This window comes from Tribolium madens, unplaced genomic scaffold (genome assembly GCF_015345945.1).
Source record: "Tribolium madens isolate multiple individuals breed KSU strain unplaced genomic scaffold, Tmad_KSU_1.1 Scaffold_20;HRSCAF=117;Tcas5.2_LG4, whole genome shotgun sequence".
Lineage (NCBI taxonomy): Eukaryota > Metazoa > Arthropoda > Insecta > Coleoptera > Tenebrionidae > Tribolium > Tribolium madens.
In genome coordinates this window covers 7,655,677-7,680,005 of record NW_025400985.1, presented here as the reverse complement: position 1 = coordinate 7,680,005, position 24,329 = coordinate 7,655,677, and the positions used below count along the sequence as shown (strand labels likewise).

At 35.4% G+C, this 24,329-nt stretch overlaps 3 protein-coding genes across 6 annotated transcripts in view; 1 reads left to right on the top strand and 2 right to left on the bottom strand.

The window, feature by feature from the left end:
- LOC123004643 (inositol-trisphosphate 3-kinase A) overlaps nucleotides 1-14,754 on the bottom strand; it is a 30,421-nt gene extending 15,667 nt beyond the window's left edge. The window contains exons 1-3 of the mRNA XM_044397994.1: nucleotides 14,628-14,754; nucleotides 11,073-11,109; nucleotides 9,670-10,681 (exon numbers count right to left, since the gene is read on the bottom strand). Coding sequence (XP_044253929.1) covers nucleotides 9,670-10,681; nucleotides 11,073-11,080 — 1,020 coding nt within the window. The 5' untranslated portion in view covers nucleotides 11,081-11,109; nucleotides 14,628-14,754. The remainder of the gene's footprint in view (nucleotides 1-9,669; nucleotides 10,682-11,072; nucleotides 11,110-14,627) is intronic.
- Nucleotides 14,755-16,195: 1,441 nt separating this feature from the next.
- On the top strand, nucleotides 16,196-19,435 carry LOC123004807 (serine/threonine-protein kinase PAK mbt). Of its 3 annotated transcripts, none has more exons than XM_044398252.1 (3): nucleotides 16,196-17,249; nucleotides 18,251-19,159; nucleotides 19,214-19,435. In XM_044398252.1, the coding sequence occupies exons 1-2, from the start codon at nucleotides 16,476-16,478 to the stop codon at nucleotides 19,121-19,123; spliced, it is 1,647 nt and encodes a 548-aa protein (XP_044254187.1). In that variant the 5' UTR covers nucleotides 16,196-16,475; the 3' UTR covers nucleotides 19,124-19,159; nucleotides 19,214-19,435. The 3 variants fall into 3 exon arrangements, with proteins under 3 accessions (XP_044254187.1, XP_044254186.1, XP_044254185.1); XM_044398251.1 differs by having other exon boundaries at nucleotides 19,210-19,435; XM_044398250.1 differs by having other exon boundaries at nucleotides 18,251-19,435.
- A 92-nt stretch (nucleotides 19,436-19,527) lies between these two features.
- LOC123005395 (serine/threonine-protein kinase SIK2-like) overlaps nucleotides 19,528-24,329 on the bottom strand; it is a 10,594-nt gene continuing 5,792 nt past the window's right edge. For both annotated transcript variants that reach the window (XM_044399120.1, XM_044399121.1), the window contains 6 exons: nucleotides 23,571-23,741; nucleotides 23,390-23,513; nucleotides 22,293-22,495; nucleotides 21,712-22,241; nucleotides 20,621-21,650; nucleotides 19,528-20,158 (listed from right to left, as the gene is read on the bottom strand). In XM_044399120.1, the coding sequence (XP_044255055.1) occupies nucleotides 20,066-20,158; nucleotides 20,621-21,650; nucleotides 21,712-22,241; nucleotides 22,293-22,495; nucleotides 23,390-23,513; nucleotides 23,571-23,741 (2,151 nt within the window). In that variant the 3' untranslated portion in view covers nucleotides 19,528-20,065. The remainder of the gene's footprint in view (nucleotides 20,159-20,620; nucleotides 21,651-21,711; nucleotides 22,242-22,292; nucleotides 22,496-23,389; nucleotides 23,514-23,570; nucleotides 23,742-24,329) is intronic.

The following is a 24,329-nucleotide window of genomic DNA, read 5'->3' as shown; positions in this document are numbered from 1 at the left end:
GTTAAGCTTCATCGAGCTTTTTCCGCTGGTTTAATGTAACGTTTTTGTCGATTTGACTTGTGTTTTTGGACCACCGCGACCTAGTAATCAATTAATTCACTTATGTGGAGTTTTTGTGAGAACAGTTCACGTCCACACCTCCGGAATTTCTCCACTCGTATAATAAACCGAATCACTGTATGTTTTTCCAATGAAATTAGCATTATGTCCTCTTCGTTACCATAACGGGTGGCGGAATTATTCATTAGGTGTCTAACAAAGCTCGTTCGCGATTACCCAAACATAAAATTACGGCCCGCATTTATTTTGACAGGTGAATAACACCGACAAGAGAAAATAAACATCAAGGAATTAAATTGAAGGGAGGTTACCGGTCTGATCTAGCGTCGAAATCTCCGCGCCGCGAAATCACTCTAATTAATAACAATGACGGCCGTTTAACGAAATAATTGTTTCGGTGTGAAAGCGTCCGCTGAGTTATTTATTAGACGGTCGAGTTTGATTTACTGCTAATTATGCAACGAGTGTTTATAATTTCGGCTTGATGGCCTGTCGAGATGCTAAAATAAAATATTTGGAAAACGTTAAATCGTAAAATGTTGGATTTTAATTAATGGAAGCAAGTTTTTTCGGGATTGGTTTAGCCTTAATTACAACCGGAATGAAAAATTAATCGATTATGTAGGTACGCAAACGCGTTCACGACTTGATCGAAAACCCATTCAACTTATCTTAAATAGAACGTACGCATGATCAAGCAAGATATGCCAAATACTCGAGGAAAAATTCAACAAGATGTAATAAATCGAGAGGACACTTTCACGCTCGAAGAAAGTTTTTTATTTGCCAGAGTATATAAACTAGTCTCTTATTATTACATATTATTTTCCAAAATATTTTAATTAGGTAGCAAGTTATTGGCTCGTTTGCAGTAAAAATAAATCAATTAAAATCTTAACGGAAAAGGACAATCAAGAAATAATTACCATGTCATTTAAATCGTCTCGTGCGTAATAAAACGTTGAATGCTTAAGCGAAAAAAATGAACCGTTTTAAAATATAAAATTTAAACGAGTTTTACGACACGACCAAAACCAAATTTACAAAGCTTGCCGTGAACAAAAAATACATTTTTCTCGGATGTGATACAAAAATCGCAACTATCTCAACCAAAACGGAGTTTCGACAATTCTTATTCAAATTATTTGTAATTAATCTCCTAATATCAAAGAAAATTTAGGTACCAAATTGCAGAATATAAAAAAGAGAAAAATAAATATTTTTTCAGTGGTCGAAGACAAAGCAGTCAAAAATTAAATGCGGCCCTTTTAGAAAAATAAATTTTGTTTAATATTCTCCTGCGCAAAATATCTGAAAAATGGTAAGTTCCACTAATGATAAATTTAAGACGTTTATTTTTTACCACACTACATCATTTATATTATCCTTTTGGTGTCCTTCAGATACAAGAATAAAGAGTATGGAACCAAGCGTGTTTTTTAAATCATTTGCCTTCAGAAAGCAATACTTTATTAATAAAAATTAAAGTGTTGGTGTTGTTTTAAGAAAGAAAATTTTGCTTTGTTTTTGAGAATGCGATTTTTTTTCAAATTGATTATCGTCTTTGTAAAAAAAATATAGTAAGATGCCATAAAAAATTCCGCTGAACTCTAAAACAAAACCAACTATTCTTGATAAACGCCACACTTTTAGTGGTACTTTATCATTCATCAATTATATTTTTGAAAAATAAATAGTTGAAGAAAAAAAAACGTTTAGTTCATATTTCTGTTCACCTGGTAGTTTGTGCCAAATTAAAATTTTTGTTCAGTTTTCTCGTGCTCCGTCTCGTAATTTGTCTAATAGTTAACTACTCTTGTGCAAATCGTCTGAAACTTTCCTCTCGTTACAATTGTGCAACAAGACAAACTGCCCCGTCCCTCTCTGTGTGCAAATACTTTATGTATTCTGTTCTCCATGCAATAAACCATCTCGACCAATCCCTTCTCGCTTACGTCGATTTTTTCCCCAGCAAATCATAACCGGAGAACCGCAATGTTCCTTATCGCGATGCAGCTTTCCACAGCATTTGCATAAAACAAGCAATTAAATCGTATTGGTTATGTTAATTCGCCATTACTGGTTCCCCGGAATAATAACAATTTCTTCTCCATTTTTTTTAGTTCGATGACGGGACGATTTTAATGCATTAGAGACCATTAGCCGATTTAAGTGATTTATCTCGACAAAGATCGGCGATTAAGCGATTCCGTGGCTATCATTTCGAAATTAATAAGTTTTCAAGAACGATAAATCAGGAGGTGAGGCTTTGCACGTTTTCTTCAGAAGCTTAAAACGGTATTTAAGTTATATGTCGCTTGTAATTATGGGATAGAGGCAATTATTACACATGTGAGGATTTTCACGCGAATTCTTGCATGTTCTCACGAATTAACACCACAAATTGCGGGGCAAATTGGACGTCGAAATATGAGACAGATAAGATCGGCAATCTGTCCAATTATGGGAGCAAAAACGCGACACTAAATATAATATGTAAAAACAAATGAAAAATTTGTCAAAAAATACCCAAATTAAAATTTTTTAATCATTTTTGAAGTATGTGTGTTTAAACGATTCTAAATATTGTGGTTACACGGGAGTTCAAAGTAAACAAAAATAAGAAACATTGTTTTTAAAGCGTTAAGATGACTTATTGTTCTTTTTGTTAAAAAATATAGTAAATTGGAATTACTCCATCACGAAAACTTTTCATTAGCTACTATTAAAACAATTGGTTTTATGTACAAAACCTTGAATCGAAATGAATTTTAATGGAACAAAACACGTAAAAGTTCAAAAGAACCTTTTAAAACGTTAGTTTAATAGACGTCTGATATAAAATAATCGAATCATCGAATATCGTGACAAAATGTAATTAAAACCTCACTTTAAACCCGACTTAAGTTATTCACTTATCTTAACTGTAAAGTAGTAACAAATTAACTCGATTTATCGTAAGTCTTACTAATTGAAAAAATCGAGTTTCCCTCGGATTATAAAATCGTCGTTCATTTGTTACATCAATTAAATCCGCTGTAATTATGAAAATGCTTTTCAACACGCCCGAGCAATTTTTCCCCAAATCGTCACTCTCTTCCGAGTTCAACGTTCTGCAAGCAATCTGGGTCGCTATTTTTGAACCACCCCGTATTTTTGAATAATTATCGAATTAATAACCGGAATCATTAGACGAAATAATAAAATTTTAACGACTCCTCTTCGATTGAAAGAGTTCTGATTTCAATTAGAAAGTCAATCCAAAAGTTTTGGCCTAAAAAGGCACAAAAGATCGATAATTAACCAGAAGAATAGCTGCTAATAATTGTCCCGGGGCGAAAATTTGGCATACTACAAACGCTGATTAACAGTTGATTTGGGTCTCGTGACTGCTTTTGATATGGAAAACTCAGAAAATTTGTGCGGAAATGGGTGCTTAGGAGTACTACGTATTTTCAAGGCCCGAAGTCAAGTGTGAAAAATCCTTGACGATAGCTTTGTCTTCCTCGTTACTAGAATACTTTGGCGCTTCATTCAAATGAAAAAAATTAATTCAAAATATAGTAAACCAGGCTGTAAAACCTGTCAATAATATTTTCGAAATAATTTTAATTAACCAACAAGTTGTAAGCTCATTTATACTGTGAAAATTAAGTCAATTAAACCTTCTAAAGAAAAAACACAATCATAAAATAATTACCACGACGTTTAAAGCGTCCCATACGCAATAAAACTAGAATTCTTGATCAAGAAATAAGGACCATTTAAAAAGATTAAAATTAAACGGGTTCTACTGACTGTCCAAGCAAGTTTGCCATGCTTACAATACACTGAAATTTTAAAAGCGACATCGATCAGATTAAAGTCTAAACGCCATAGTTTTCTTTTTGGAAACAGCGTACAGTCAGGATCAAAAATATGAACACTTTTACGTACAAAAATCATTCTTCTTGAAGAAATTAAAGGTGACCCAAATACATTAATCCCTGATTCAGATAAAATAAAATTTATGACAATAGTAAATACCTATAAAGTTTTTTTAGGTTAAAAAATATTATAAATCTTTATAAAAGTAATACGTATTATAGAATTCATAACATACAAAAATAGTTTCTGCACATCAATATCTGATAATATTAAAAGATTTTTTAAATCTTGGTTACAATTTAAAAGACTCGCTTTCAAGCTTTCATCTAAGTTTATTAATCCACATTAACTTTATCGATTTGTATTTCTAATAAAAACAAAAAATTAAAAACACTATAATTTATCATTTCACAATTTTAATATGGGTTTCTTAAAAGGTTCTACTTACATTAAGAAAATACTTTGAATGTCATGCATGTAGTTATGAGAATATTTGGTTTATTTTTTATAGTGAATTAAAACAAAACATCGCTACAAAACTAATAAAAATTAAATCATGTACTGAAGTGACTCATTTCAGCACTATTATAGGAGCTTTAATAGTCTGATTAGATTAAATCTCGTTTGCCGTTTGTGATATCATAATTAAAAAATATAAACAAAAAACATAACTAGAAAAAAGTTTTTCTGTTGTCCTTTTTAAACAGCAATGGTTTCAAAATCAAGAAAATAAAAATTTAGTTTCTCTCTTTCGTACCTGATGTCTTTATACGTCAATAATTATAAGTAGTAATAATGTTTTTTTCATCGATTTATTTTAATATTTACTGCAAACAACAACAAACCATAACTCAGCCTGTTTGACGTCACCTTTATCGGACAAAAATATTTTCTGTGGTCCCAAAACCGGCAAATTTTCCGATCTCAGCACTCCTATTTACTCAAATAATTAAAACCCATTCAACCGCAACCATCTGTGGAAATCATATCGCACGATCTTTCGGCCTGCGGCTTCCCGACGAACGTAAAATTCCCTCGTGGCCCCACGAATCAACAAATTAACTTCTCGCTAATATATTTTTTATTTGAGGAAAAATTATTCAGGTATCCACGTGTCCCTCTAACCCTCACCGATCGCGACCACATGTTGACAAAACGTTCATTTTTTCGATCAATTTACGTCAGAGAATAATCCGAATAGCATCTGGCATTGTTTGCGTTAGTTTTTACGAGCTTCCAACGAGAACGGAACGCTCGGAACGACTCCAACCTGAGCTTTGATTACCCGTGAAAATGGCTTCACCCCAAAGAGATGGCACGGAGGAAATGCGCACTTTTTTTTAGCACCATTGCACTGGGGACGATAAACGCGCTCTTATCGGCCCGAGATTTCGGTCCAGACAACACCGAGTTTTAGCAAGCACTGACTACCCACACATGGACGCGGGCCTACCTAGGCTCGTACTATCCATACTACCAGTTCGTGTGTGAGCTGCTGTCATTCAAACTAAGGACGCGATTGCAATAAGCGACGATAATTGCAGTTTTATGGCCCAGGAACCAAATAAAAAATGGAAAGGAAATGTAACCAAGGCGGAAAAGTGCGTTTTGCTTTTGCCCCAATTCAAATCCTATTTTTTGTTTAAAGTAGTCGTGCCCTAGGAACACATCAAAGTCAAGAAAGACATTAATATTATTATTCTTAATCAGATATACCATCACAAAATCAAACTGTAAAAAAATTTCTCTTGTACTCGTCTTTCAAAATAGTCGTTTTTTTAACGGAATTTTATGGTTTTGACTTACCAAACTATTGTAGTTATTTTTTTTAATGGAAATTACCAAGTCAAAATTTTGGTAAAAAAATTGCTAGCAGCTTATCTCCATAGCCATAAATTTTGCTTGTTTGTTGTTTTTGTCCCTAAAAAATTTGTTAAAAAATTGTAATTATGTTTTCATGTTGTGATGTTGGCAAAATTTTGACTTTTATGAATCTTGTGTGGTTGTTTGCTCTTTGTAAGCCTTTACAATCGAATACCTGGGGACAGACATCACTACCTAATGTCCAGAGACAGAAATCAGTGCTAATAATATTGATAGAACCACACAATGTTGTAGACAAAAATGAGCTTGTTAGTACAAAAACATTAATATAACAGGGTGTCTGTACAGAAAAAAGTTATTTTGCAAAAGTTACAAGCAGGGTTTATAAATATCGGCAATAAATTTTGTGTAATTTATTGAAATGAGCTCAAAGTTGATGCGTTTTCTAAATTCTTCTTCAGCTTTAGTTTCAAAATTGTTACTTTTTCATCTCGTTCTTCAAAAACGATGCATCCAGACCTACTAATTACGTTTTTTCTCTTTGATGTTTATGTTGTATTTTCATCAATTTCTTACAAAAAATTAGAAAATGTTTAGCAAACCTGCATTACAAATTGCGTCTAAATTGCAGCGGTGGTCTTTTTCTGACTTCTGCTTGCACACTTTTCGTCTTCAAATTTCTAAAAACTATTCGTGGTACCCAATTTGTTCCCGCTTTTGTGTATACATTTCTCAATTTTCATAGACTTTTTTTGCTAAAGTTTAATGACTTTTTTAATTAAATCAAAAATCGGAACTGCCAACTTCCTTTATTAAGATTACCATGAATTAATGTGTTAGGGGTGCCAACGTTAAAACTATTTGACATTTACATTTAAAGAAAAACAGACTTTAGTTTATGAGGAATTTAATGAGCGTAAAAAAAACAACCTTTACAATATATCGCTAAAGGCCCAAAATACAAAATGATCCACAATGAATAAATCTGTTGGCAATCCTGACTCTAATTTTTAAAGGTTACCATTGGGGTACGCTTTTGATTAACAACAACTCAACAATTTTGAGGAGTTGTATGTACGTCAAATATTTGTCAAGCAAAACTTGCAGTGTTTCAAATTATTAACAAAAATACTTTCAAATCTGTTACCAACAGACACAGTATTTCTGGATCGTATTAACTGCCTCTATTGCACCATAAAATTCAAGCAAACATAGACAGACTTTATAAATCAGTTCCTCCTACTTCCTCAATAAGGGTAGGTATAATAATAAATTTTTATTTTCCGTTTTAGTCAAAGCTCCACTTACTTTACCTTTTCTCTTGTTTTATGTGTTTTTTTTAAACGTGCGTCACAATCAATCAAAATCAAACTTTTGCGTTGAAATTCCCCACTTATGGTCATTAAACTCTCCAGTCCGGAATTTCGCCTTGGCAAAAAGCTCCCTGCATTCATACATTGTAAGCAAATTCGGTCGGCACCTTCTGTCTTGATAAAGCTTTTATGCGTCAAGTTTTTGACTCGCGTCGGCTGCTAATAAGATTTTGATGGTTCATTGTGAAGAATGAGACGCATTTCGCAAATGCAATTCGAAATTTATTTGCAATAAACACGACAGCTGAGTAAAGTATGCATCGTTGCAATATTCGCCGCCAAATTAGGCAAACTTGCGGCACTTTATCTGTACCTAATTCGAGTCCGTGGGTGTGCGTTTATTTTTTTGCACAGACTTTATTAAAACTTACATCATCTTAATTGCCTTTAATTAAAATAACTCGCCCGTACTCGAAAAGTGGTATAAATCAGACGCCAATTTGACGCCCAGGGTGACAACTTAACAAATCCGAAAAGGGCGATAAATCAAAATTCGTGTTACACCTAAATATTTATGAGAGAGTAACGGACTGGATTTTTCCGCGAGCGGTACAATTTGTTCCCAAAACAAAAAAAAAATCGATGAGCCGAAAAACAATGGACCACCGGAGTCATCCGGCCATTTTTTTATTCAAATTAAAATAAAAACGACGGTGCCTTTAATGGCGAAGATGGCGATTTACTACAGGAAGTACAAATTAGAGTCGTAGGCCCCCCAGGAGGCATTGTAAATTTTCGTAAAATTTGATTAATAAAAATTCTTTCAAATTAATTTGAATTCGATCAATTAAAATAATTAAAATATCATTTAAACCAATTCCTAATTTTAGTCTTATTCTACTTACTTCTAATTAATTAATTTATATGAACGGGACGTCCTCTAATTAACTGAATTAATTAAAAGTAATAATTGATCCAGTGAAATCGATTAATAAAAACTGGTTTGTAGTAATTGTAAATTCAACAAAAATAGCGTTCTATACAGTGAAGATTTATGAAATAAAAAATTATAGTACTCGAAGAAATTCTTCGTGTAACATCTGTCGAAACAGAAAAATCTTTTATTTGTGGAAAAAAATCAAACAAGAATGCGGAAAATAATTAAGATATCGTCATTTCGGTGACACATCGAAAGTCGTAAAACCAAATGGAAAAAATATGTTGATGGAATATAGGAATACATTGTAGTTGATGGTAAATAGGTGATTACGATGTGTGTACATTTTATAAATTTAATCGTAACGTTTTATTACGTTGCAGAACCGGTCATTTAAACTTTTCTACATTTCCGGTTATATAGCGCGCAACGAAAAATTTCCCTCAAATGATTTTTTCAAAACGAGAACGCCGTCCCGTTATAACATGCGAGAAACGATTCCGGGCCGATCTCTATCGCGGCTTTGTGAAAATTTAATTACCCTTTTAAAATCACAAACGTATTAAATTTTACAAATTATGAACTTTAAATTTACATTCTTTTAGTTAATAAAAAAATGTTCCTTCGTTAATTTCCTTCGACAAGATCGTCTTCAATTACATAGCATATTAATTATAAGAATACAAAAAAAACTTTTATCAGAACTGTGCCCATTAAACCTTTCTTTTACATAGAAAATAATAGACACCATTTTGCATTATTTGGTCGGATTAATTCTGAATCTCTTTTTTAACATAAAATTCTAAGTTAATTGACCAATTTAGTCTATTCATCATATTTTACTTGATTTTCGTCACGTAGTGTAGTGAAAATGCTCTCTTGACCCACAGGTCAAATTTGTGATAAAATAATTAATTTCAAGCCCCATCATTATTCATTTATAATGAAATGTTAAACAATTATTTTATAAAGTATCTATTTTAATTGGACACTTATTGATTTATGAATCTTATGTTGTTGTAGCACGTATACATACATACATATAAAGGGTGGGTTATTATATTGCCGTTTGCGACGTTGAAAAATACTAAATTCATTAATGATTTTTGTTAGGTAAAATAGGTCAAAAAATTGATCATCACATGATAATCATAATTGCACAGAATACACACAGAAAGATTGCAACTTACGCACACCAGGAACTTTATGGAAACAAAAAAAAACAAACAAAAAATTTGCAAATTACAATTTTTTAATAATACATACAAGTTTCCCTCCCTAGCTGTTGTAAATTCCCCCAAAAAAAAGAAATAATTTTTTTAACCGTTTTGGCTGTGTGTCTCTTTTTTACCTTTTTACTATTCTTCTATTTAAAAAGATGTCCAATATTTTTATTTTAAAGCAAACCATTTGATATTTTCTATTAGCAAATTTTTAAAATTGCATTTCTTTTGTTACAAAAAACGTTTCATAATCCTTACGAGTGTTTATTATTCGTTAATTTTTATACATCCAAATAAAACCTTTGAGAATAAATTTACTCCGTTTACATTGGCTCCGAGTGTTTAAAAGTCTTAAAATAGCCGTGCAACCGAGCGCAACAATTTATTTCTTAATCCGGATTCCACTCAGAATTTATTGCCATTCTTCGCGAAATTTCAAACTTACCTCTTTTTTCACCTGGAGATTATCCCCTTCGTCGTCACTCAACGTTGAGCATGTGGAACAATTCGACGACTTCCGGAACGGCTTCCTGAGGACATACTCCGACTCGAGACCACTAATCGTCGAGCCACAATAATTCAAATTGCTGCAAGAACTATGCAGACTTGAGTCCGGTGATGAGGACTCTTTGCGTTGACTCCGGATGTACTCAATGTCTTCAAGAGTGAGTCCCATGATATCGTCCGAATAATCACTCACAACCACCGAAGGGGTCCTCCAGTACCGACAACGAGGCTCCTCTCCGTCATCGGTGTAACAACTATGCCTCCGACTGTCATTATAGTCACAATCACTGGCACAGTCACTGAACTTCCGGTCGACCGGAAGTGGCACGCACTTTGATTCAAGGAGGGTACGACTTGGAACATTATCGTGATCAATGGACCCCCGAGGGCTGTAGGGGCTCTTTACGTCTTGCTTCTCTCTCCAAACTTCATCTTCGCTGTGCCCCATTGCCGAGTCGCTACTTCCGCACCTTTGTACCTTATTCTTTGTTTCGCGTTCGTCATCGCTAGTCCCAGTGCTGTACCCACTGGGGGGTGCAAGCAACGTTTCATCCCTCTCCTGGAACCTCTCTTTTGTTTTCTGTAGCATGGCAATATAATTCTCTCTCAGGAGTTTCACACTTTTGAAAATGCTCCCCGACTTGAGTTCATATACCCCAGTCCGGCGCTGCCTTTTAGGTTCTTTTATAGTCGCGTCGTCGATCAAATCGACGTTGGATGCGACCGGTGGCGCCATCTTCTCACTTGGTTCCAAAACCCGATCGTCGGTATTATCGCATTCTGTTAAATTCTTATAATACTCGCGATGCCGCTCGGCTTTAAGCCGAAGAACCTCGCGCAAGTCTTCGTTTGCCATCATCTCATGGCTGAGGAGGTCCTCGAAGTGATGCTTGGAGGACCACCAGGACGTCGAAGTCTCTTCCACGCGACGCGACCAGAAATTACTGAAACTGAAGAGACTCTTATCGTGTTTGTTTTGTGATTATTGCCAGTGGCGGCTCGTGGGAAACAATATTTCCAGTCCGGAATAAAATAAATAAATAATGTCTCTTCGTCATTTTACACGACGCACGAGCCGCCTCTGTCTGTCATGGGTTTATCGCTAGTCTTTTGCTGACTTTCTCTCGTGAAATGGAGTCTTACGATGGCCTTGCTCGGCTATCATTGGCCTCAATCCGGCCAAACCTCGGGCATATATGGCGTTGATATTGCAGCCTATCGATAAAACCAAAGAACTGATTTAAGTGCAAGTGGGCCCCCGTTAGCCGCTCTTCGTGGGTCAATTACATTAAGTCATTTAAGATTGACGTCAGAAGGTTTCGCAACTGGCATGCCACTTACCACTCCATTACAAAAACGGAATCATCCGGAGGTTCGTCTGAAAGAAGAAAACTGAATTAGTACTCACTCAGTGGCAAGATGCACAACGGTACGACCCACGAATGACGCTTTTTACCATAAAGGTGCAATAAAGACATATATCAGGAGAGAACAATGTTATCTGAGCAAATTGTTGGATTTTAGTATTCAAGAGTCACTCATTTATGCATAAACATGAAAAATTATACGCTGGGATTTAATTACACAGCGAGATGTGATAACACCACACGTGATTTTTTCATTTTACCTAAAATTAAGAAAGAAAAGATTAGATGACCTCTGGACGTAGAAGTTTCAAAATTCTCTAGTTTTGTTGTATAGTTGATAAATTGCAAAGTAAGCGATCGTACGACCATCAAAAACTCTATTGATTTTGATTAAGTCGAGGTATTTGCAAACGTCTGGGGTTTCACATAACTAGAGAAATTTGGGATTTTCGGATAGAAAAGTTGTATAAATTGTGGTTTGATTGCATTTTTTATTGAAATATTTTCCATAATTTATGGAACCTTTAAATTTATCGAAAATTCAAAAAAGCAAAGCAAGAGCATGAAGTATATACTTAAACCAACTTGATTTTTCAATATTTGTTATTGTTTTGGTAGTAAACAACTTTAATTAAAGTTGTTGATAAAGAATGGTTTTTATAAAAGTAAATTAAGTACTGTAAACAAATGTTTCATAGGAAACGCCTTTTTGCAACAATTTTTAAGCATACATTGTCCTTTAAGATCTAATTAGAGAATGTTTTTTTAACCAAACAAAAAGTAAACTATTACGAGTATACAAATTATGAGTAGGTACTTCTTGAACTAAACGGTTTCTCATATACAAAATTTCTACGAGAATACAATTTTGAGTAAGTAGAGCAGTTTTACTATATTCACTGAGCTATAAAACTGTATTAAAAAAAAAGATTTAAAAAAGCTACCTTTGTTTAAAATATCAACTTGGTTCAACATATTTACTAAATGTTATAGGAAAAGAAAGTTGAATAAAAAATAATAACGTGTTATCCAACAAACATACAGTATTATGTCCCCGGATTGAGTTACAAGAGGAAAAAAAAATTATCTTTGATTTCATGTCTAAACTGCAGGGGAAAATCTTTTTTTTGCTTTACCTGAAACGAGCAAATATGTAATTATACTTCATTATTCTAACTCAGTTAAAAGAAAAGTTTATTTTTCTCTTGATTTTGGACGTAGAATAATTTTTCTCTGCTTTTAAAGTCTTATCACATTGGCGGTTTTATTATTTATTTTGACAATGATGTCACTTTGACAAATGAGTTTACACAAGTTAAATAACAAAAATGTTTGTGAAATACATAATTTTAATAAATAGCAACTCAAAGAAACAGCTTTAAGATAAAAACCAAAGTCATTTTAACAAGAATTATCATTATTTAATTAATAAATTAAATGTCAAAGTGACATATAGTTGTCAATTAAATAAAACCGCCAATGTGATAGGACTTAAAAAAGCAGAGAAAAATTATTCTATTTATTATAATTATTAGTCGAAAATCTAGAGAAAAATTAACTTTTCTTTTCACTGAACCAGAATAATGAAGTTTAAGTACAGATTTGCTCGTTTTAGGTGAAGCAAAAAATGTTTTTCCTTTGCAATTTTGGCGTCAAATCAAAGATAATTTTTTTTTCTTCTTGTAAACCCAATCCGAAGACATACTGTATAAAGATGGTTCCTAATTATTCACAAAAAATTTTAGAAAACGAGCGGAACGCGAATGAATGAATAATAGTTATAATATGCATGAATACATTATCTACTTTGTTCACCACTATTAAATATTTTTGATTTTTAGCGCGATTTTTGATACTAAAGAAGTTGACGTTTTAATTTATTTAATAAAAAAATATATTCCGTCCAACTGCATTTAAAAAAATAGTAATTCATGATTAAAAACTACACTAATTAATATATCAATGTATTGAAGTAAAACAAGTATAATAAGTTTTGTATTGAAACATATACGTTGTCGTGGACACATTACTTTTTTTAATTGTAGTAGTTTTTACTTTCTATTGAAATGTAATTCCATCACTAACTTTTCTAAAAAAATGCACTTTTCCAAATTAATAAATCTGGCCCCTCGTACTATTGAAAAAATCTCCAAAATAAATTAAGGTGATTTCAAAAATATTTCAAACGGTAGAATTTAATTTTTTGCCATGTAACAAATTTCAGTACAATTTGACAAATCATTTTACTGTATACAAATGTTTAGCGACCTTAAAATGGTATAAAAAAATGCTTCTTCTTATGTTGGGTTTCTGGAACATTAGATAAATTTTATCGTTTCGATAGTTGCTAAAGTACCACTGATCGTGTTGCTGTTTCTTTAGCAATAATGGAACCATAAAATTTATCTAACGATAAATCGTTTCAGAAACCGATCCTTAGAAAATTGTTTTATAATAAAAATCCTGAATATAAGACTTGATCATAAATTCCCGAATTCCCACAGTGTCAATATTATTATGTTAATTATTCAAAACCTATCAATTTTTGCATTATTCTCTTTTAACAATTACCCTTATAAAAATGAATTTTATCATAAAGAAAATACCCCACTGATTCATTTTTTTAAAATTAGTTTCTATAGTCTCACTGCCATACGCTAAAGATTTTGAACAATAGCAACGCATCAAATTGAAGTGTATTTTTTATCTAATCCTCTACCGTTTATGCTGTCAATGTTTTATTCAACTAGAAATATTAATTTTTTTGCGCCGGCCCTAAGTCCTGAGAAACAAATAAGAATTTTTGTAAATCCAAAAATGGAACAAATGTATCATTATCATATTTTTTTTAAATACATATACCTATAGGTACATATTATGGAAATCTGCTCCAGACTCGTTCATCTCCAAATGATAAAAAAGAGGTGTCCTTCTAAATCAAAGCAGAATAAAATCTTGTACTGTAATTTATTGTAGAAAATGGTATCGTCGCTGAAACTGTGTAATAAGTAAAACAGAGATAAAGACAGTTTACTTTTTTGTGTGTTGAGTACTTCTTGATCTAAAAATAATAAATATAAGTTAAACACCTTTTTGAAAGAAAAAAAAGCTTTAATAAAATTAAAAAACCGAAACCAAGAAAGAAAAAAATTTGCTGAACACTAAAAACCTTAAAAACCCATAATTGGGTGAACCTAGTCTCAGCCCACGTGCTTAAATTTTGCACACACCACCCACAGTATGTGTGGTCTCTTTTGCGCCTTGGAGTACCTCTCCTCGCGGGTGGCAATTTATCCACCGCGATATAAATAGCCCCAAATGAGACATTATTAACAATATCCGGTACATTCACGTACAATGATGACCTAATAGGAGTCAATTAATTTATTTCTGTATTTGGAATGCAATTACGTTTGTAGAAAATATAGCATTTCGCAGGTAAGCAGCGACCTTCGAGCTGTCTATCCCGATTTGTTAAATGATGATGGAAAAATGGGTCAATGAAGTAAGATTGGATTCCCTTTGGTACCTTTGGGTCATTCTCGTTGCGGGAACATTGTAGGGGAGGGTGGTTCCAGACGACGGTCACGTGGATTCGAACAGATCGCACAGACTTTCACAGAACGTTCGACGCAGACACCGGCCGTCAACTAATGCTAATGGACTAAAAGAGTAAAGAAAAATATTGGTCTGTCACATTTTTAAGACGCGCATGCGCGCGCCACTTAAATTTAAGCTGAACTCAATTACCCTATCCGAATAAATATTAATTACGCACATGTTTTACTTAAGCTCTGTTTATTTTATTATTTTTATTACATATCTAATATTAAAGTATTATAATAGAGATAAAAACACACAGTAAACAAGAGAATTAGAAGAATTATTTGACGTCACAAAATGCTACAGAGGAAATTTTCTATTATTTTTGAGCGACTTTCGATCATTACATCGACACTTTTTTGAGTAATATGCCAAAGGTTACCACCAACAATTGATTAACATGCCGCAAATGCGATTCCAATTTATTTATAGACTGATAAAATGATTTGTTTTATTTACTGCATTAGTGACGTCCATTGGAAGGTTATTGACTAACAAAAAATAAACAATCACAATGAATTAATACCAAACAATAGACATATTGTTACGCCAAATTATACACGATTCAAATTTCCCGCCCGATGCTGTAACAACAGTCACTCTAAGCTAACAAATATCTTTTAGACAATAAGTTAATGTCGAAAAATTATTTTTTAATATTTTATTTCAAATTGTCGATTTTAGGGAGCCTTAATCCTACTTATTTTTTTTTCCTTCATTCTTGTTTATTACATTTTTTTTGTGTTAGATTTTAATAAAATTTATGTCTTTAAATCTGGTCCTGATTTGGTCTGATGGTCCAAAATTAACTAAACGGTGCGTCAGAGTGACGTCAATTTCCTCGGTTTGAGCATATTTGGGACAGTAATAAGAAAAAGCTTAATTGTGTTCACCAGAAAATTAAGATTTAACGAAGCATAAATTAAAGAGAAAAAATCAGCTGGCGTTAAGGATATCTCAATAAGTTTTCACAACTCCACTTCGCAATTTTTTATCAAGGTGGCCTTGATTTTTATTTGATTGAATTTATATCTACATGAAAACTTATCATTGTCATTAAAATTAATTAGGTAAAAATAAAAATTAATACAACTTAATGCATGAATGAACATAATTACTTAAACAATTTTATTTTGCTCGATTTTTAATAATTGTGCACTTTTTTAGAAAATAATTTACCATAAAGTATCTATTGGTAAGTGCCTATAAACGAATTTACTTACATTATTTAGAATTTACTCAATTTTGTTGTGAAAATGTAAATTATTTATTATTTATTTATTATTTATTTATTATTTATTTATTATTTATTAATTTTCGAAATGACAGTGACGACCACTTCTTTTTGAATTTGACTGTAAGTCAAAATCGCACTTAATTATACATTCCAAGTGATTTATATTGCGTTACGCAACTTTTTAACTTCTTGTAATTTCGTATGAACCCACCTTAACAAATTCCAGCACGCTTGTGAAAGTCACCATTTGGTGGCGCTCGAGTCGCTTAAATCTTAAATCATCGAAGTTGTGTATTTTGGTGTCATGTTTTTACTATTTTCTCCCTTTTTTTGTGATTAATCTTACGTAAAATCAAAAAATAATTAAAATTTAGTGCCTTATCTCGTGTTACAATGCTAAAAAAGTGGTAAAATAACTCGTGACGTATCAAATAAACAAACGAGATCAGGTTATGTGTGTTGACACTGTTACCGTTGGTCGTAAAAAACGGTGTAAAGGGGCGTAGCAACCTACTTGTGATTTCGTCTCAAACGGAAATGTTTTCAAAGAAGAAGAAGAAACCTCAGATTTCGCCCCCCACAAACTTCGAGCATCGAGTTCATACCGGGTTTGATAAACGCGAAGGGCGATATGTGGGGCTTCCGTTACAGTGGGCTTCGATCGTTGGCAACAACCAAATCCTCAAATCGACAAACCGGCCTTTGCCCCTTGTGGACCCCTCTGAAATAACCCCAACGGAAATCCTAGACCTGAAAACTATAGTCAGAGGGGACCACAGATCCGACAGCCGCCTTGGTAAAAACCCCCAAAACGGGATTCTCCTCCCTAAAACTTCAAACGTGGCCCGCAGTAATTCATTACGTTCATCCAGCCCCCCGAGACTCCGTCACAGGAACACCAACGTGCCTCCGGCAGTCCCCGAGGAGCAGATACTACAATATACCTCCATGAGGAGAGACCCCAGTATGGGCAAGCCCCAGGTTAGGGAGAGCTCGCCGGCGGAGCGCTCATTGAGCAATCACGAAATGCCCCATCATTTGAATGGGAATCAGGAAACCTATGGGGGGTTAATCAGGGAGCATCCTCAAGTGTCTCCAGCCGGTTCCATGGCGTCAGCGGGGCTGTCGCAATTGGGGGCGCACTCGCATTCGAGCCACGGGTCGCATCAGAGTTTACAACAGGGGGGGTATGGGGTGAGGCACGATCAAAATCAGAATTTGAAGAATGGGGGGCAGATGGGGCAAATGCCGGGGGCGGCGGTGGCACAGACTGCGACGAAGCATCACGAACAAAGGCTGACACACGAACAGGTTTGGTCGATTGTTCAAACTGGGGTTGCTAAGGGAAAATTGATCACACATTTGGTCATAATCTTAAAAAAAAGAAAAACCTGTTTTTTTTTTGTATACAATGTTAAAATGTAAGGGAAAATGACGTGAACTTTACTATCAAATTATAATTTTGTTTCTTATTAACCATTTTTTATTCTCTAGAATAATATTTTAGTTTCTAATTATGATTTAATTGATTATTAAGGACTAAAAAAGAAAAATAGAATATGAGTGACAAGACATTTTTTTAAATTCATTGTAAAAAAATACATTTCCACTTTTGTACTTTAATAATTATTTTCATACATTTTTTTTATACAAATCTGTCAGAATAATTTTACGTAAAATATTAAAAATTTGATTGTTCTTTAAGAATAACATTTTTTTATTTTTTGAGTTTAGCGAAAATATTTGTTTAATTTTTTTTTTGACAAAGAGAATGATTTAAGAATTACAACTATCGATTCAATTTTTTGTAGGATTTTTTTTATAATGAGATGCCATTTAAAAAATTGAAGAACAAACAGGGAGTTTTAAAAAATACATTTTTCTCACGACATCGTCCCCCATAGTAACGGAAAAATATGCTGCTAGTTTTAATGGCGAAACTGGGATATCAAGAGAAATTGGTACTTATTAAATTGTAGGAAAAAAAGATACATTTTAAAAATAAACAAAACAGAATAAAAATAAACAAAAAACAAATAATTATTTACAGGTCTTCATTTATCAGTTAACACCAATTTTTTTTTCTGAAAGCGACCAGTGAATCAAAAACGCTTACTTCTTTTCTTGGCTTTTTCTTGGCCAGAGCTTTTATTTACCTTACTTCATACTTATTATATGTTTACAACATAAATGCAATAATAATTAGTGACTCATTCCGTTATTAAAAAGGTGAAATATTGGCTACATTTTTCTACTTTGTCGATTGTTAAAAAAGTTGAAATGAGTCTGAATGTGCGTTTTTTTTTTTTCAGTTCCGTGCTGCCCTCCAGATGGTGGTTTCTTCAAAGGACCCGCGCGAGAACCTCGAGCGTTTCGTGAAAATCGGCGAGGGCTCCACCGGCACCGTTTGCATCGCCCACGACCGCACCACCGGCCGTCAAGTCGCCGTAAAAAAAATGGATCTCCGAAAACAGCAACGTCGCGAACTCCTTTTCAACGAAGTGGTGATAATGCGCGACTACCACCACCCCAACATCGTCGAAATGTTTGATTCGTATCTCGTCAACGACGAATTGTGGGTCGTAATGGAGTTCCTTGAAGGTGGCGCCCTCACCGACATCGTCACTCATTCCCGTATGGACGAAGAACAAATCGCCACTGTGTGCAAGCAGTGTCTCAAAGCTCTGGCTTATCTGCACTCCCAGGGCGTCATCCATCGTGATATCAAATCAGATTCGATTTTATTAGCTTTGGATGGGAGAGTTAAGCTTTCCGATTTCGGGTTCTGTGCCCAAGTCTCTCAGGAGTTGCCCAAACGGAAGAGTTTAGTTGGGACGCCGTATTGGATGTCGCCGGAAGTGATCAGTCGGTTGCCGTACGGACCGGAAGTTGATATTTGGTCATTGGGGATTATGGTTATAGAAATGGTGGATGGCGAGCCGCCATTTTTCAATGAGCCGCCTCTACAGGCGATGAGGAGAATTAGAGAAATGCCGCCGCCGAAATTGAAAAATAGTCATAAAGTCTCAGCAAGGCTACAAAGTTTCTTAGATAGGATGCTTGTCAGAGATCCTGCACAGAGAGCTACAGCACAGGAATTACTCGCGCATCCATTTTTGAGACAAGCAGGGCCACCTGCACTTTTAGTGCCGCTAATGAGAGGCGCCAAACACTCTAATTATTGATCTGTACTTAATGCATATATGTTGATATTTATTTAGGTAAGTCTCAATCTTTTGCGTAATTTAAGTCATACCAAATATTAATTAAGACAGCTCTCTTGGTTCGATCTACTTAAACGTTATTATGGTCCAGTATTACGAAATTGTAAGCCGTCCATGTAGTGCCTTAAGGCTTATACTGGGGTCTCTCCAATTGGTTTTCCGATTAATTTAAGTTTAGGCTTGTTAAATATATTTTAAGAAGTTAACTGTACGACTTAGCGCTGTAATATATACAAACAAGAAGTGTCATAATACACTTGATATTTTTTATAAGTCTGATTTTATTATTTTTTCTCACCATTTAACCTTTTTATTCCGCTACATAATCCTATGTATTTAGGGGGTGGAGGTTGAATGAAACAACATTTTAATAATACTGAGTTTAATATAAACAAATAACAAAAGCAACATTCAAACCGAAACCAGGCACGTTTACAAATATACAAATATATTATTGCTGCTTTCTACTTAACGGCTTTTTCAAAGCTAACTATGATTCATTCTAAATAAAAAAGACGTTAGACTGATCATCCTGTATACGATTTTTTCCAGTGATATAATGCGTGATATGTGATACCAGGATGTTCAGAAAAACACCACAACACACAAATGTGAGCTCGTTTATATAAATTCCATTTCTAAGAGCTACGTGACAGTTTTTGTTTTATTATCTTATTATTACAGTCTGATTTTTTGATTATTTGATTGTTGTTCGTTCTCCTACATAACTTTCTACGCACAATTCTAACTTTGATTATTATTCACTACCTCGTTCTTCACTTGGAATGTCAATTTTTTTTAAATAAATGACTAGAATCGTGGCCAGTGCAACGAATTGACATGGTCATCGTCACCTGAGTTATAAAAAACGAATAAATAATTTACAAAATACTAAGAATCTCTTCACATCGATTCCATTTGTTCGGTAAGTTCGAGTATGGGACTTTCGCTCAGAGGTAATAATGGTGGCCATGGGTTGGCAGGGAAAGCAGGTCCCTGTATTCATAAATAACATCATTAAATCAAACACGACATGCACAAAAACAACAACAAAAAAACAAACGATTAAAGTAATTAATTGGTTTATTTTAGCTGCACAATATAAATAATATTGACCTAAAATTAAATAACATAAATTTGTACTAAATCGCTAGAAATACAATTTGCACCATGCAAAAGCCACTAAAAACGACTAGGAAATTAATACTTCCGGTGCAACCAAAAACCTCGCAGTGCAATTAGGCGCTTTTCAAACGGTTCGGCGGCAACAGAGGGCGAGAAGACGACTTTTTCATTAGATATGTTTTTTTATTTAAGAAATATTAAAACTACGAGCGGGATTTTTTTGTTATGCTGAAATAAATATGTTTTTTGTAATCAAAATGACGAAATCCCGCCCGCCCTCTATTAACCCGTTAAAATATCGCTGAAAATCACCCATCACAAACGTTGCGGTACCTGAGTCCAGGGGGCTGTGTTTTGCCAGCTGGGTGTAGCCTGCGCCCCCCCGTCCGAAATTTGGCAAGAGCTCATATTCCCCGGGAGAGTACTCCACGCCTCTCCCGAATTCTCTACAAGTGCTTGAAACGCCATTAGATCTTTGCTTTCCGTCTCGCTTAGCGGCAGTGGTGGCAGCACTTGCTGCTGTTGGGCAATTTTGTAACTCGCTTGTCTTAACATCTGTCTCCTTGCCAAAGGCCCCCCGGCCTCCACGCTGGCATTGGGGGGCTGGTGAGTCGACATGGCGCACTGTTTTTGCAAAATTTGGCGTTTCTGTTGCAAGAGTCGATGTTGCATAGCTGTTTGGAGAGGTTCCGCGGGGGTATTATAGCTGAAGTTATCAGGGAGGCTGACCCGTTTGTTAGCTCTGGGTTGGAGGTACTGCGTGTGTTGTTTTTGTCTCTGAGAGACTTCTTCGGGAGGCTCGCGAGCTTGGTATTGACTTTGAAGGCGTTGAGCTTCGCGTTGGACCAAGTGGAGCTCGAGAACCCCCTTAGCTTTGCAGTTTTCATTCAATTTTTGAGAATTGAAGGCTACAACTCCCGTGGTGTCGGTCACTTGTTGGGCGACGAGACCGTCGCTGGCTCGGCGACCTTCGCGGAAGTCGACGGGGGATCGATTGAGCCCCCTCGCGGTTTTGAAGCTCGACATATGGACGAGCGGATTGTGTTTGTGGAGGATGGGGCGCGGGGCGAGGGTGTAGCTCGTATGAGTCGTGATGGGGTCGGGCTTGCCCATGGTGGTGCAGCTGGGGAGACTGCTGGCGAGTTCGCTGGATTCCGATAATGGATACTCCAGACTTTCGAAGTTACTATCACAACTTAAATTTTGGCTGAGGCTTTTCGATGTATTGAAGTTTGTCACTACACCGCTTGAGGAACTTGACGATGCGTAGCTTAACCTAGGAGTGTGGTCTTCGAGGTCGGTCTCGACGCCTTCGTCCGTCGAGCTCGAGTATTGGGTCTGGATCTCGCCGCTGCGGTAACCACTGGAAAAAATTCAATAAAATTACTGTACTCTGTAAAAATGTAAAATTTGCTTTAACTAACCTCGTGCAGAAGCGTCCCAGGGAGCCTTTGGTGTCTGGTACGTCGACGTGCTGCGGCCCATGCCCATATGGGTAGTGCTGATGGTTGAAACTGGTTTCGGTGGAGGCCGTTGGTATCGCCGACATTTGCAACGTGGACATGAGTTTGGTCGCTTCCGTCGACATGCTGAAGGTGGTGGTGGCAGCCTGATTCAGTATTTTGAGCGCATCCTCGCTATTGGTGGCGGCTAGCAACTTAGCCGCGTCTATTCCGTGAATAGGGGGCGAATCGCAAGTTCGCGTACCTGCATTTATTTTACTGTTACTAGCTGTCGGTGCCGTTGTCGAATGTTGGAGTAACCTTCTACAGTCTTCGCTCGTGCTGGCCCTCCCGATCTTCCTCATCGCCTGTTCAGCGATATTCGAAGGCCGACGTCTTTGGACCTCTCGCACACCTGTCTGATTCTCGCCCCCTACTAGCTGATGGCGTAATTTGTCGAGCAAAAGGAAATAAATCGCTGCGTGATGATCGTAACTTCCGATACGTATTGACTGTAATTAAGACGTGCAATTGTTGATGGTTTAAGGGTGTTGAGGACTTACCTCTCGAGTTTTCGAACTATCGATCCCCAGACTTTGCATCAGGCGAAGGATTTGTTCGTTTGGTTGTGTTGGAGAGGCGGGAATCAAAGGCGGGAGGCTGGGAGGAATCGCCATTTGCATCCATCGGTGCTTTTTTATCTGAGATATGCTATAGCGTTTGTTGGGTTCTAACACTAGCATTTTTCGGATGAGAGATTCACAGTCTGGAAAAAAGACAGAATATTTAGGAATTCAGAAATGCAGACAGATTACGAAAAACATTATGTTTTGATTTTTATGTACGTTTGGGAGCTTAAAAATTGCAATACAAGAAAATATGGTTATTTGGAATCAATTCTTTTTTCGATTTTTTCCTCTCTGAATTTTTTGATAAAAATAACAAGAATTTGTTATCGAGTGATTTCAAAAACTGTCTCAAGTAGTCGTAATCTAGTGTAGTGTAGTAACAAAATCAAGGCTTAGTGTACGAAAAGTTTCGTTTTCTTATTTGTGACTACAAATAATCCGAATACGTTGATGTAATTCAGTCACGCTGTATCAGGGGAGAGTTTTTGTTGTTTGCTGACAAAAAATCCTTGGCCTGCGCTGACCTTTCGGGAGTACGTCACTCACCCCCTGTTTGGAATAGTTTTAAAAGTCAGGGTGTCAGTACGTCCATCCACCCACCCGAGTTCAACATTGACGTCACAAAATGCGTCACAGGCGGGCGCACGCAATTGCTAAATGAACGCTAAACTGCTATATAATAGAAACAATAGACCGTCGTTACGCTTTCTTTCCATTTGCACCCAACCAAAACAAAAAATTTCTATTTTTATCATCTGCGATTTATTTTCGTATCGCAAACCTACCATATGCATAAATAAAACCTCGCTGAAAATAAGTACCCGCATTAAAAATAATCGGGGAAAATTTCCGAAGAGCCGGCTATGCCCCAAAACCCCGCCCTTCAATTTACCACCAATTGAACAGAGTTTTGTGCCAAATCAGGGATCGCGATTGGATTGGCAAATAAACAATTGATGTACGTGCGTAATTGTCGTTGAATAAACATTGATTTTATCATTGACGTAAGTGGAAGCCTAAATATGACTTACCAGAACTCATAAAATACGGAATCCTAAATCTACCAGACAAAACACGATCGCGGAGGGCTGGCAACGAGCATCCGTCGAACGGTAAAGCTCCACAAACGAGGACATAAAGTACTACACCCAGGCTCTGGAAAAGGGGGACATGAGCAAAAGAAATACACAGAAAGGGCAAAGTTTTACATACCCATATGTCGATCTCGGGACCGGTGTATTTTTTTCCTTCAAAAACTTCGGGGGCGGCGTAAGGTGGCGATCCGCACCACGTCGATAACACCCCTCCGGTTGTATAGTAATTCGAAAAGCCGAAATCGGCGATCTTTATATTGTTGTTGGAATCTAAGAGAAGATTTTCAGCCTGGAACAACACAAACAACCTGAAGAACATAAGCAACTAATTCATTATTTCTAACATTTTTCAGGTTATTCATGCGTCTTATTTCTCTACAGTCTGCCCCCAAAAATCGCTCGAAAAAAGCAGGTTCGAATCCAAGTCTATCCAAGAATAGTAAAATAGTAATTTTTAATAGCAGTTATTTTGATACTAATGATAAACTTTATCGTCTTTTTTTTTAATGAATAATTTAAATTCGTACTTCTAACTCTAATGACTGTGTTTTTTATTCGAAATTTGAGTTAAAAATGTATGTTTTAACATGATGCAGACTTCGATATAATTCATACTACTGAAAAGTTCCTAAATAATGTCGAATGTTGTAAAAAATTGTTTCGAAAAGATTGATTTTTTTAATAACGCGATTAGCATTTTAATTTCAAATATATATGTATTTGTTTTGACAATGATACAATCTTGTTTATGTATTACATCTATTTTCTATCTTTAATTTTATTTTTACTGTTGATTAAGTACCTATATATTGAAATAAAAACTAATAATTTTTCTCCTTTGCTAAAATAACAAAAATGTTTTCATTTTCTAGGTATA